The following is a 14,725-nucleotide window of genomic DNA, read 5'->3' as shown; positions in this document are numbered from 1 at the left end:
CGGTTGTCTCACATTAGGTCAGTATCCACTGAGCCCTGTGGCTGCTTGTACACCGGTGGGACAGAGCCCAGTGCTCAGGAGATGGGGCCAGACAACTGGGCAGAGAGCCAGGACTCACAGGAGGATGTGCTATGTGTCTTTAGGGAAGGCGGTGCTTGGGAAGCTTTCTGGAAGGCAGCCAGCAAGCAGACAGGATGGTGTCAGTAGTGTGCATAACTCCCCGACTGCAGTGCAGGTACCTGCATCTCTTTTTCCCATTATCCCTGTGACTAACACAGCGCCTAAGCCACCGCCCAGGCTCTCGATGCTCCTGGTGGGTGTCAGCCTCCAGGGTGGCTGAAGGGTCTCTGGGAAGGCACTGACCTCTGTCCACATGCAGGATTACATCCTTCACACAGGCCTTTGGATATCCTGGGTGCCCCCAACACACACCAGCTCATACCACCCCAAAGGCCAGGGTGAGGGAGCTGCAAGTGCTGGTGAGTGGGCTCTCCAGCTCAGGGCCATCAACCAGGCTCCAGGCCAAGTGTGTGTGAATTCACACACGTTTCCACTTACAGTAAAGAGTATGTGAAGGAAGGTGCTCAGAATAGTGGCCCTGGATTAGAATCCCTTACTAATCCCATTTGACAGTGAAGGGTACCGAAGGTAAAAGTTCGGGACCAGTTTTCACCGGCATTTATCTATTCATTGGCAGATCTACAGTCATCAACCTGCCTGTGCCTGAGGACATGCCGGCAACACAGAATTTCTTACAGACTCTTTGCCTCCCTCCCTCTGTGCCTGCGCATTTTGAACCACTTGGCTGATCCCTTGGAGAGGCCTCAGTGATCCACCCAGAAGCAAGCCCTTTTTGTGACTTGCCTTTGATCAAACCTGGCTTCACCCTGATTGACAATCTGATCTACGACAAGTACTTCTGCCTGCTTCAGGAATGGAGCTCACTTTTAGAGGACCAGGGGTGTCAGCTCAAGGCATGTTCTTAGCCTGGGCGGAGGAGCCCATGGGCAATTGGTAGGGCGTCGCCCCAGGGTAGGGTTCCTTCACACACCTGTGGAGCAGCTAGTGCATACAATGCTGCAATGAGGTTAGCGGGTCAGAGCCTCTGAGAAGTCTGGCCAAGGGAGTGGTTAGGCAGGCACAGCTTCCACCCCAGGAACCCTGGTGGCTCCAGACCAGGTGATCCAGGATTGAGGGTGGTGGGGACAGTAAAGGAAGAGGGCTCTGCTGGGAGTGGCAGGTGTTCCCCTGGCACCAATGCCATTCTCAGATCTAAAAGCTCAGCCCAACCTGGCACAGCTGCCTTGACCATTCTTTTTAAAAAATTTTTATTTGGATTCAGGGGATACAAACACGTTTGTTACATGGACATATTATGTACTGTTGGAGACTGAGCTTCAGGTGGCCTATTTCCCAGATAGGGAACATTGGACCCAATAGACAACTCCTGAGTGCTAATCTCCTTCCTCACTTCCCCAATTTCAGTGACCCTAGTGTCTACTGTTTCCATCTTTGTGGCCATTTAGCTCTCACATCATGTAAATGAGAAAATGTGGTGTTTGGTTTTCTGTTTCTGAGTTAGTTCACTTAGGATAATGGCCTGCAGTTCCATCCATGTTGTTGAAAAGGACATGATTTCGTTCTTTTTTATGGCCGCATAGTATTCCATGGTGTATATGTACCAGATTTTTCTTATCCAATCATTGATGGGCACTTAGATTGGTTCCGTGATTTTGCTATTGTGCATAGTGCTGCAATGAACATACAAGTACAGGTATCTTTTTGATATTATGATTTTTTTTTCCTTTGGGTAGACACCAAGTAGTGGGATTGCTGGTTTCAGTTCTCTATGAAATCTCCATACTGGTTTCCATAAGGTTGAGCTAGTTTACAATCCCACCAAGAGTGAATGATTATTCTCTTTCCCATACCCATGCCAACATCTGTTGTTCTTGACTTGTTAATAATGGCCATTCTGACATGTCAGATGATATCTCATTGTGGTTTTAATTCGCATTTATCTGATTAATTATGTTGAAATTTTTTTCCTGTTTGTTGGTTACTCATGTGTTGTCTTTTGGGAAGTATCTGTTTATATCTATACATTGCCCACTTTTTGATGGGTTGTTTTTTTCATGTTGAGTTCCTTGTAGATTCTGGATATTAGTTCTTTGAGGCTTAATTTGCAAATATTTTCTTCCACTCTGTAGGTTGTCTGTTCACTCTGTTGATTTCTTTTTTTTGCTGTGCATATGCTTTTTAGTTTAATTAAGTCCTGTTCATCTATTCTTGTTTCTGTCACATTTGCTTTTGGTATCTTCATCATAAATTCTTTGCCTAGGCCATGTCCAGAACAGTTTTTTTCTGGATTTTCTTCTACAATTATTACAGCTTCAGGACTTACATTTAAGTCTTTAATCCATCTTGAGTTCATTTTTTGTATGTGGCGAGAAGTGGGGGTGATTTTCACAGGAGTCAAGAGGCACAGAGGATGAGACACAGGCTGGGAATTGCCTGAGGTGGTAAACTCAATCTTCCATTTTTGGTGGTCGTCTTTCCAGCAGCACATGCTGCTTTGAGCTGTGGGCTGGGCTCCTAGGTCCCACTGAAGCCTGCACTTGGGCCCAAGGAACTCCAAGGCTCCTGGAGCAGGCAGGGCCCCATCTAGATGTGACTGGATGAATAGGCCTGAGAGGAGTTGCTCTCTGTGTGTGAAGCCCAAAACCGTGTTCTGCCAGCTCCCTCAGGCCTCCTGCCTGTCTTGGCCTTACTCCTACACAGTGAACTAGGCTGAGGGAGGGCCTGTGGAGCTGCTGTGAACAGCAGTCTGTCATGTAGCCCGATGGCCACAGCCCATCTGCTGTGTTTGCCCTGAGCTAGCTCTGAGACAGGGCTTCTGTTGCTGCCCTCATCCCAACTGGCAGCTGGTCTGCCCAGGCCTCTGCATCTCTAACACTTAGCTACCCAGCCAAGCTGGGTGAGATGCATGTGATGGAGACACGTACTATGTGGCCTGTTGGCTGAAGGCCCTGCGAGGTCTCCCTGGAGCACCCACAATCCTGCCTGTGGCCAGTGCTTTCTAACACAGACCCTTCTCGTGGCTTTCCATGTCTCTGCCTCGGGCCCATGAAAAAGGGTAACTTTCAGTGGGGGAAAGTTCTTTCCTGTTCCTCTACAACAGTTCTTTAACCTTAGCTTGCATTAAAATCTGGAGAGCTTGTCAAAACACAGACTGAGAGGTTCCACCCAGAGTTTCTGGTTCAGCAGGCCCAAAGACCACTCTTTGAGAACACTGTTTTTCTACATGTAGCCAGCATGAACTTCATAATCTGAGTTTGCAGGGTGACCCAAAGGTCAAGGATCTGCAAGTGGGGGAGAAAGGTAGGAACCAAAGGGTTTAAGACCTACAGTGCCCACACCTGCATACCCTCATGTTAATGGAGAACAGGCTGTTCTTCTGCCAGAATGTGCCTGGCCTTGCAAGACCTTCAAGGTTGCTGGTGGGTGATCATGAATCTGGTTTGTTTCCAGGAAAATCCCCTGCTGACAAACCCATCCTTCTGTCCTAGGAGGCTGCAGCCTAAGGAAGAAACCCTGCTGGGGGACCATGGTTGCTCTGGACCACGCAGGCTGCTGGAAGGAGTGGTAGGTAATGGTTTTCCTAATGCTTTTTAGGTGGGGCCCTAAAATATTGCCTCGTTGTCACAGTCAGAATGTTTGTACTCGAAGGGAATGTGCAAGTAGAGGGACTCTCATGCATGCTCCACACATAGCCCCACACCCTTCAGACAGGGCGGCACACGCAGTGGGCAGGTCAGTACCTGCTCTGACTCTGAGGCATGGGTGGCCTGACTGCCTCTCCCCTCGAGGGCAGAGATGCAAAGTGGTTAAGAGCTCAGGGCTCAGAGTTTTGGCTCTGTGTGTATGCCTTGTCTTCCCATTCTGTGAAATAGGGTTAACCAGAGTACTGGACAGAAAAGTACACTCTCACCACCAGGGCATGGCACAGAGAGTCCTCAGCCAGGAGTAGAATCTAGGAAGAGGGTGTCTTGGAGGGTCTTTCTAAAGGCTCACGCAGAGGAAAACTGCCTCCCCCAGCCCAGTCCCCGTAACGCCTGTGCCTGGTTTATCACTGTTGCTCTCACAGTTACACTGTGCTAACAATGCTGGCCTCAGGCCCCAGAGCGCTGCTGTCCAACCTGCAGTGCCAGTCCTCTCAGAGGGCTGTGACCACTGGCGTGTAGTAACACGGCAGGGGCTACACAGAGACCCCGGCCCAGCACTGCCTGCCCACTGGCACTCACCTCTGGCTTCTCTGCTGGCCTGGTATGCTTGCTACTTGCATAACCATGGCCCCACTGAACAGTCACCCCCACATGGCCCCATGCCCATGCCTTCCTCCCCATTTCAGGCCCACTGCCTCTGTGATAGTCACTCTGACCTGCAGCTGCATCGTCTGCCTTTCAGATCAGACCAATGCCAGGGAGCAAAAGGGGTAAAGGGCTTCTGCCGTAGAGTCAGATTCAGGTTTGAATCCCAGCTGCTTTTGGGTCGGGGCACTAACCTTGCTAAGCATCTGTTCCCTCCCTTGGGAGAGAGGTGCTTCATGGGTATGCATGATGACGACAGTGGCAGTGGTGATGAGACCGCCTCTACTGCACCCACCATTAGTCCCTACCTGAGACATAGGCTATCCTCATGCTCCACTCTCTTCAGCCCTGGCCTGTCTTGTGGGTGGTATTTATAGTATGTGCCTTGAGTCCCTCTGGAGCCAAGGGTTTCTTGCCCCATAAGGCTGGGATCTTGACCACTCTGTTCTCCATCTTGGGCCTTTCCTTCAGGAGACTCCAGAGAGGTCCGAGTTTGCCCTGAAGTCACTCCAGTTGTCTGGAATAGCAAGTGGAGCTATCTTGACCTGGTTCCCTCTTAGGACAGCCTGCTCAGTGATGGTGGGATGCTTGTCCATTGTCCTATTTGGACATGCAGAGACACTGGGCTCACAAGGACTGCATCCCAGAAGAGGTGTAAGTTGCTCCAGGTCTGCCGAGCCTTCTCCTTGTGTGAGGTCTCACCAAGTGCCCCTGCTCTTGGGGAGCTCACCCTCCAGCCAGGCCAGGCAGCACACAGGGAATCCAGGTTGAGAGCCCATTAGGGACCCTGGAGAGTCACATGGGCTGTGACCTGGTGATAGAGGGAGTCCAGGTAGCTTTTCTGGAGGAGACAGAGAATGTGCCCTTGCTGGCTGAGTAGAAGCAGAGGTGCAGTCGAGGTGGATTCTGGTGTTCTTGCTGGGCCTATCTGCCAGTCTGCTTGCCTTGGCTGTTAGGGATGGGCAGGGCTGAGTGCTTGGAAGCTTGGGGGATATGGGGAGAATGTCTGTTGCTCAGTGTGGACACCCTTCTGCTAGGATTTGGTCCCTTTCACAGTGTGCTGCTGGTTGCTCTTGGGCCTCTACTGCCCTTCCACATTTGATCGGGTTTTTGAGTAACTGCCTGTCTGAAGCAGCCCCAGTCAGAGGCCACTAGAGTCAAAAAACCAAGTCATCAGGATCCTAAGTGATGGTATACAGGAGGGAGAACATTCAGGGAGGATGGTGGCCAGTCCACCCTCTCCCCTGCAGCTCTGCCCCTGTACTAGAGAGGGCCCAGCACAGCCCCAAGGTGGTTTCTCATTATTTCTCACTCCAAGGCTCCCAGGCTTTGGGTAAATGAAGAATGCTCCCTAACTCAGAGACTTCTGAGTTTGTCTCTGGTCCTTCATATCTCTTCTGAGGATAGCACCTAGGGAGGCTGACGGCTATGCCTGGACAGGTCAGGGGACTCCAAGGCAGTGTTTTCAAAGTTCCCTGTAATACCCACACACACAGTGTGCACAGGCAGCTGAGGTGGGAGCAGGGGTTTGTCTGACCAATAGAGACAGGAGGCAGGGGTTCCATGTGCCTCATACCAGCAGCTCTGAAGCCAAGAGCCTCTGATCACATTCTACCAAGTACAAGCTGTGTGACCTCAGGTGAGTTACTCAACCCCTCTAAGCTTGAGAAAGGAATTAATAACAGCACTGACCTCTCACAGGGTTGCTGTGAGATAAGGCAGATAAAGGGTTTATTTAGCACAATGCCTGGGGCTCAATGAACACACATAAATGGTAGCTTGAAGAAAACAAGCTTTCTTTTAAGCTCATAAATCTAAGGAAAAGTTTAATCAAAGCCCCGAACTAGCTATTCCCCATGTACTGCCCCTCTGGAGAGGGGTCGCCCCTAATGTCAAGCAGAGCTGAAGGAGTGGGGGTATCCATAAATATCATGACCAGATTGCCTGAGGGCAGGATGTCCAGACACCAGAGGTGGTTCCTGAGGCCAGTGAGGTCCCACTTATGCATCACATGGGTGTGGTCATCCTGCATGCGGGCTGTGCAGCTGGGCCCCACTGACAGAAAGTGACCCCCATCCTCACCAACGCACTTGCACTTCTATTGTTTTAATTCCAACACAACATTCATGCCAGAGACACTGGATGCAACAAACAAGCTGTTTTATTTCCCCTCCTAAAACCCACTGTGATTTACTGGCCGGCTCTGGTGTAATCCCATTTTCTGCTCATGAAAGAGAGGGCAGCTGTTTACACAGCTCTGTGGAGTGAGGTCTGCCTGGCAGATGTGGCCTGGGCAGCTGTGCACATGTGCTGCCTTCGGCACTTCCCCCCCTTAAAGCCTTCCAATTGATTATTTTTACTCCTACATTTTACTCCATGAAAAATGTAAATAAGTTTGTAATAACAGATGCTCTTTTATGGGAATTACTTTTATGCTTCAATTAAAAATTTCCCAATAGCCATATGAAAGGGTGTGAAATTATTACCTCCAATAAAGTCTCCTGTTGCCTCCCTCTTCGGAAGCACCTTTCATCAGAGTAGATCAAAGTGCATCTGAAGCACTAATTAACCGAGCCTCAGAACCATCTGTGAGGAAGGGCAGTTCCAACAGCTTCGTTTGCTGATAAGGCAGACCAGGGACAGAGAGGCTGATTCACTTACCAAAGATCACATAGCACAGGACTGAGGGACCTTACTCAGAAAGGGTCCAGGGGGCCCTCAGCTACCCTGCCAGGAAAGGGGAAGGAGAGCCTGCCCACAGCTCAGCGACTAGTGAGGGTTTCTGGGGACATGTGGCATCTGCTGTTCTGCCATTGACGGAGATGGACAATGACAGAGGTGTCACTGTGGAGGTTCAGACATAACCAGAGATCTTTTCCCATGGTCGGGTCCTCTGGTGGGTCCTGCCAGTCCTGCGTGACTTCCTTGGCCACAGAAAAAGCCCAGGGGAATGGAGGCAGTGACTGTCCACCTGTGGACAAGGCTTTCCACTAGGAATAATGTGACAGAAAGTCCACCAAGTGGTAGTCTTGCCACCATTATCTGAGGTGTGAGAACTTTCAGGAGGCAGAATTACAAGGCCTGTGTACACTAAAGATGGCATAATCCACTCTCTAGCCTCCTGGTGAGTTTGAAAGGGGAGTGCTTGGTAGACAGCAGCTTTCTTATCCAAACAGGGCATGGTTCTGAGGACTTAAGCATGCCCAGAAGGATGGCATAGTCTGTGGAGTCATGGGCATCTCCTGCTACCCAGCCCTGCCTTCCTCATGTGCTGGGAGGGACTGACAGGCTGAGATCCCAGGAGGCTCACTAGCTGGGATGGGAAGCCCTAGAAGCAGCAGCAGGTACTCTGCCCAAACTAAGCCACCTGCCAATGCAGAACCCTAGGCTATGGCCCCTCTCAGTCCGAGATCTACAGCCCCTAAAGACTGTTTCCCTTTGCCTTTGTGCCCAGTCTAGATTCCAAGCCTTCCAGGTGCCTTGGGCTTTGACGCTTGGCAGGAAGGACCCTGGGTGATGTGATGGGTGGTGAGAGAGTCTCCAACAGGCCCGCACATCTGCACCATGACACAGGTTACTTAAAGCACTCTACCTTCTAAGAGCTCCTTTAACTTTCAGGACAGCCCTCAGACATGGCATGAGGGGATTCTTATGCCAGATTTTCAGAGCTGAGGTTAATTTATGTGTCATCACTCAGCTGGTTAGTGGCTGAGCCAGAACTCAACTCTAGGCCTGTCCCCCAGGTCAGAGTGCAGTACTGCTCGACAGGAAGGTACTTGGTGGCATTTGAGGATGTGCAGTCAGGGAGGGGGTGTGGTGGGGGCTATGCTGAGTCCCACCTGCATCATCAGCGGCTGAAGGACTATATTCCCCCAGTGGTGGCCCTCTGGTGTCTGTCTTGGGGGCAAATGTGCTGTTCCTGAAGACTGTTGTGAGTCTACCTGAGAATGTTTCTGGGATTGGGGGGTGGGGAGGAAGCCCAGTCTTGTTTAATTTTCACATAATTCCCCGTTCAGTTCCACCAGGTCTCATTACCTTACTGGCATGACAGCAGGGTCACCTAGGGCAGGGAGACAGTGAGCCAGAACAAGAACAGGCAGGTGAAGGAAGCTTGGGAACAAAAAGGTAAGGGGCAGAAGGCTTTGTCCAAAGAACAGGCAGGTGAAGGAAGCTTGGGAACAAAAAGGTAAGGGGCAGAAGGCTTTGTCCAAAGAATGCTGTGGTTTGGGGGACAGAACATAACACAGCCCCAGGCTTCTCACGTTATGGTTGAGCTCTCCATCAGCATTTCTGCATTCACACCTCCCCACCTCCTCTACCCACCTGAGTCTTCTCTTCAAAACTCACTCGAGGCACCAGTTCTATGGTCCCAGCACACAATGGGGTCACCTTTTCTCATGACATTTGCTGTCAAAACTTTTTTTTTTGAGTCAGGGTCTCACTCTGTACCCCAGGCTGGAGGAATGCAGTAGCACAATCATGGCTCACTGCAGTCTTGACCTCCAGGGTTCAAGTGAGCCTTCTGTCCTAGCCTCCTGAGTAGCTAGGACCTGGACTACAGGCACAGGCCACCATGCCTGGCTAATTTTTAAATTTTTTCTAGAGAGAAGGTCTTGCTATGTTGCCTAGGCTAGTCTCGAACTCCACCTTGGCCTCCCAGAGTTCTGGGATTATAGGAATGAGCTACCATGCCTGAAGTTTTACATCGTCCTTGGGCCTCGTGTCTCACTCTCTCCAATTGTCTCTCACCATTGTTTAATGTTTCTTCTTCCCTATTTTGTGCTTCTGGTCTTCTTGGCTAAGGCTAGTGCTTGAAGGCAGCCTGAGGGGCCATGCAGAGTGATGCTCCACAATTACAGCCCATGTATGCAGAGAAACACACCCACGACTGACACAAAAGAAGCATGTACCCTTACCTGCCGCTGCCAATGGATGGAAATGCAATGGATTTCAGTTTCTTATCATCGGCCAAGGCCAAGCAGTTTTTCACCGTCTTTTCCAGAAGTTCCTCACACTTGTCTGCACCCCACACTGGACTATTACAGTGGATCACAAACTTGGCAGGCAGGCCATGGCCTGCGCTGACAGCAGCTGGAGGGAACAAGACAGAAACAGTGAGCTTTCTTCCTCTAAATCACAAATCATAGATGCCAATCATAGCCCCACTCCTGTTAGGTGCGACTTCCTGGGCCCTCTGATAGTCTGTACAAGGAGGAATGCAGTTGCCTGCTATGCTGTGATTCCAATGTGAGTCCAACATGGGTACTGCTTGTCACTTAGTCTTGTCACTCAAGGGGCAGCCGAGTCAAGACTCACCCTTGGAAAGCTGGCATTAGGATGCATCACCACTCCCAAGATTGTAGTGACCCTCCCCTCTGCCCTCAGGAAGCATACAAGCTGCTTCCAGAGGCTGAGTCTTATCCATCTAACTTGACCAAATATGTCAGAACATTTGCAACCTCAAAATAATTGTTTTGGTCCTCCAACCCCCTCTCTTCAAGTGGGTGCATGTACAAACTGTGATGTATCTCAATCTCCCAGACACAATTCAGAGCAAAGCTACTAGCAAAGCAACCCCTTCAAATGAGTGGCTGAGCAACCTGACTAGCATCTCTGCTATTGTGGTCCTTTCCCTGTGGAGGATGACCTCGCTGGGTGGTAACTATCCTGTTGGCCAGTGACAGAATTAGATAGGAAACTATTTTCTTTTTCTAGAAAAGGACCCCCTTTCCAGCTATACATCTCCACAGCAGACCTGCCTTCCCCTTGTCAGATCTAAGGGCACAGGCCTTGGGTCTGCAGCATGCCAGCAAATGTAATGAGCTTGCCCATGAATCCCAGAGCATCTCTGTCCATATGATGCTCTGCAAAGAAGAAGGTTCTGGGGCCTCTGGGTTTGGCGGGCACTGCATGATATACTTCTATACAGGAGCACACTGAAGTCTCCACATCACTGCTACAGTAAGACACCCAAATTTTTGTTTGGTTGTATGTTTCTGAACCCCATTTTTTGGGAACATCCATTAGCACTGCCCCAGGGTTGGGGTGGTTAAGGTTGTGTCACTGGTAGATGCTGGAGGAGTGATCTGTGGGTAGTGATTCGTGGTACAGTAGACAGAGTTCTGAACTAAGAGTCACAGGGTCTGAGTTTGACTCTTGGCACTCCTTAGTGACTGAATGAGAACTCTGGGCTCAAGGGTTGAACTAGAGAAGCTTGAGACTGGGGGATTGATTCCACTGATTTGTCCAAATGAGAAGGCACTGTTAAACTAACACATGGAAAAGACTGGAGAGCAACATGTTAATAATGATTATCTTTTGGCAGTACAGCAGGGATATGTTTTATTCTCCTCTTTATATTTTAAAAAATATTTTTAAACATTTTCTAAAATAGCTCCTAAAATCAAGAACAAAATGTGTTACTAAAACAAGCAAAAATCTCTTTGAGCTATTCTAAATCTGATGGGTCTCTGTCAGCTGTGGCATGGTTTGGTATATGGCAGCACCAGGCCACCTCCCATCAGGCTGCATGCCAAGGTCACCAATGGGGTTCAGGCTGGAACATGGATGGGAAAGGACCTGCTGGTCAGACAGGTGCTGGGTGGAGGCAAGGCCAGTCGCCACTGGTGGAATAATACTGTGTGTGGCCTCCCTTGCACAATGGAGTACTTTGGTGGAACTGCTTGGAAGTACAATAATTTATAACTAGTGCCCCATATGCCATGCCCTTTGCAGGCAAAACAGAAGTGGCAGAGTATAGGTCAAAGGCACAGATCAGCAAAGAATTCCCCTGGGCCCTAAGACCAGCCTAGGACAGGTGTCATTTGTAGTCACTAGGAAAAGAAGGTAAAGGCCCGATGGATGCTTCGAGAGAGGGCCTGTGTGGACGTTCCTTGGTGATTATTTTTTACTTATTTATTTTTGAGTTGGAGTCTCACCCAATTGCCCAGGCTGGAGTGCAGTGGCATGCTCATGGTCAGCGCAGCTTCAACCTGCTGGGCTCAGTCGATCCTTCCACCTCAGCCTTCCAAGTAGCTGGGACTACAGGTGTGCACCACCACTCCTAGCAAATTTTTTGATTTGTTGTAGAGATGAGGTCTTGCCAAATTGCCCAGGCTGGTTTTGAACCCATGGGTTCAAGCAATTCTCTTACCTCGGTCTCCCAAAGTGCTGGAACTGTTGGTGTAAGCCACTGTGCCTGGCCTCTTAGTGGTTATTAATGTCCATGTTTAGTTAAGATTTATTTTAAAAATGGAAACAGGATTTGAATGACAGAATTGGTTTATCATGTAGTAAGAGAAAACCAGAGCCCAAAATAAGAAAGGGGGTATCCTGGCCTTACTCAGCAGGTGGGCCCTTCCTACTGCTTGGACTCTCGGGTCCTCAGGTGGTCCTCTGTTCTGCACACCCTACTGACCACCTAAAATCCCAAAATTCAGGCCTGCAAAGTGAGGAGGAAGGGCCATATCTCCAGATCTCAGCAATAACTCTCCCCACATCAGATTCCAAATTGTTTTCTTGCTGTCAGAAAAGGTGTAATTGGAAAATGAGAAACATGTATTTACATTTCCCATTAAAAACACAGATGGCTGAATGAAGATTTTTAATTTGCATCTCTCACCAGCAGTTTTGCAGATGGCTCAGTATCACTATCTATCATCCTCAGCTCTTAGATTTGCCAAACTTGGCTTCTATCATTCCTTAAAGTTTGAGGTCTAGACATCAAATGTATAGGAGCTATTTTAAGCAATAAAATGTAATTGCAAAGGTGTTTTTCATGAATCTTTAAGCACCTTGACAATGTGCACATGATAAAATATTCAGATGTGGCATGGACAGGCTTTGCTCTGCCTCCATCTTGGAGATGCACCTGTACCACCCGCACCTTGGACCTCTAAGTTGTGTCATGAAATAGTTTCCCCAGCATGGCTCTAAGCCGTCTCACTGAATAGTTTCTCCAGCATGGCACCACCATACCCTAATAAGCACAGTGGCTTCCCGCCTCACCTCCAGCTACTTCCAAGGGCCCATTCTTTTTCCGGAGTTCCAGAACTGCTTCCACAAACTCCTTACCACCTTTCTTCTCCAGCGTGTTTCCTAGACAAGGAGAGGGTAAGGTCAGAGTGCCATCCTGTGTCTCTGGCGCACACAGACACTCAGTATGTCAGGTGATTACATACTTCAAATGATCTGATCAGCTAAATTTCCATGAGGCTGTGAAACAGGAACTAAGCCCTGGCTAAGACAATAATGTGAAATTCAGAAGGGTCTTTTCATCAGCCAGTTATCACCTGCCACTGTCACTGCCACTTCACCTAGCTGTCTGCTGCCTTCTACTTGGGGCTCACTCAGGGTGACTGTGACTGTGCAGGGATGTGAAGAAGACAGGAGATACCTGCTCTCTGCCAACAGGCCTATCCTGACACTTTTCACTGGTGTGAAAAACCAGTTGGTACTAGCCTCCAATGCTGTCTGCCCTGGGTGTTTTCCCTGTCTCTGGGAAGAATCCCCAAAAAAGGAGGTTTCAGGAGCAGTGTACCATGCTCTCACTAAGCATCCTGCTCTCCTCTTGGCAGTGGGCCCAGGGGAAGGGTTCATATTTGACCTTTGGATGAGCATAATTACCACACTTAGTTCCTGTTTTGCAGCTCTGGCATATGCAAATACAGAAAAATGGCCTCAGACAGTATTTTCTTAATTACACTAATGATTCAGAATCATTTTAGGTAAAGGAGAGCAACATCGGAAGCAGAGCTTAAAGATTATTTTGTATTCTATAAAAGTTTGGAAAGAAGGATGTCTAACTGCTCAGGATCAGATTTTTAAAAAAATCCAATGGAGGTTGGGAGCGATATGTTTTCTTGAATTAGGGTACTTGCTAAGTAATCAATTCCTGCTATGAAAGTCAAGCTCTGAAACAAGAACACCAACACCTGTAAGAACTTTGGGTTATCGCTCATGCAGGAAAGAAGAATATGAAAGTTGGCAACAGTACCATCTTTTAAGTTTGGTCAGAATGGGGTATGATTCTTCCTTAAGCTCTGATTCCTCGGTTTTGTACATTTTAAAGTACTTTTCCCTCATGAAAGGATAAAATACTCCCCTTAAGATTCACCATTTGTCTTGGAAAACCCAAGGTGCTCCTGGCATAATTCTGGTATGGGACGGTCAAGGTATGTTGAAATGTACCAGCCCAAATTCTCTTTAGATTCATCCTGAAATGACTGGGACTAATGACTGGGAGTGTGAATGATTGTGACTGGTAGCCTACTGCCTGGCAGGAGCTCTCAGTTGGCTAAGAGAGGGCTGGGCTTTTGGAGAAATACAATCTTAGGATGCTAAACACTCCTCAAGAGCTCGGATTGCCCTCCTGCCTTTACCTGTCCAGAAAAGCAGCACAGGCTTTAAATAGTAGAGGGGTCAGAATATCACACCCGTTGCTGCTGCATGTTTCTGATCAAATCAGCATCAGAGGTGGCAGCTAAGTAGGCCATGAACTTGAGGGAGCAACTCTACCCACCAGAAAGTAGATATGACCCAGGTGAGTGAGACCCCAATACAGGTTCACCTGAAATATCCGTGCAGCTGAGAAAAAGGAATCTGGAGTCTGAATGAGTGGGATCCTACATGCTCTGCCCTGCCCCGTCCAGCCTTCCCTCTGAACCCATTCTCAAGCTGGAAGTAGGGAGACAGGTATGCTGGAGGCTTGGCTAGTTAAGATTCTCATTCTCTAGCCAATTAACTCTTTGGAGAGAACTGAGAAATTGAAAAGTAAAATAAAAGTAGTACTGTATTGAGTGAGACTACCAACTCCTTTCTAAAATAGCCAATATTTAAGAGAATGGGTTGATAAATAATTAAAGGTGTTTTATCTTAGGAAGAGTGTTTATTAGAATTTTTACTTATAAATATTGCCTTAATCAGAAGTGAAACTTACAAGTTAAAATACATTTAATGCATTTCCCAAACTTAAAAACTGAACCCTAGATTGCAAGCAATCGACCCAGTCAGGACTTGACTCCTACACACACATATGTATGCACATGTTCATGTAGACACACGTGTACTTTTTAACAAGAAACAGGCCCATTTTCAACCATATTGTCAACACTCTTAATGTAAGACTCTTGCTTTTTAGGCTTAACTTCAGGGTTAATCATAAAGCAATTGGCTTATTTGCCCCCAAGCATAAACATGTGTTACTCCCATGAGAACAAGAACATTATTTCATGCTTAGAAAGCAGGCATAAGTATCAGAGTTCAAAACAGCCTAAGCGAAAATTTAGGCTTGGACAAATGTCAGGCTAAGCCTGTGGTCTATTTCACTGTTAGAAAGAACTTTTGATGGGTAAAAG

The 14,725-nt window shown here is 48.3% G+C and overlaps 1 protein-coding gene across 6 annotated transcripts in view; it reads right to left on the bottom strand.

The window, feature by feature from the left end:
• LOC103269207 (core histone macro-H2A.1) overlaps positions 1-14,725 on the bottom strand; it is a 61,256-nt gene that overhangs the window by 853 nt on the left and 45,678 nt on the right. For all 6 annotated transcript variants that reach the window (XM_021716970.1, XM_008066790.1, XM_008066792.1 and 3 more), the window contains 2 exons: positions 12,378-12,467; positions 9,287-9,461 (listed from right to left, as the gene is read on the bottom strand). In XM_021716970.1, the coding sequence (XP_021572645.1) occupies positions 9,287-9,461; positions 12,378-12,467 (265 nt within the window). The remainder of the gene's footprint in view (positions 1-9,286; positions 9,462-12,377; positions 12,468-14,725) is intronic.

Source organism: Carlito syrichta, unplaced genomic scaffold (assembly GCF_000164805.1).
Source record: "Carlito syrichta isolate Samal-C Ts95f unplaced genomic scaffold, Tarsius_syrichta-2.0.1 Scaffold309108, whole genome shotgun sequence".
NCBI classification, from domain to species: Eukaryota; Metazoa; Chordata; class Mammalia; order Primates; family Tarsiidae; genus Carlito; species Carlito syrichta.
This window is presented reverse-complemented; position numbering and strand designations above follow the sequence as displayed.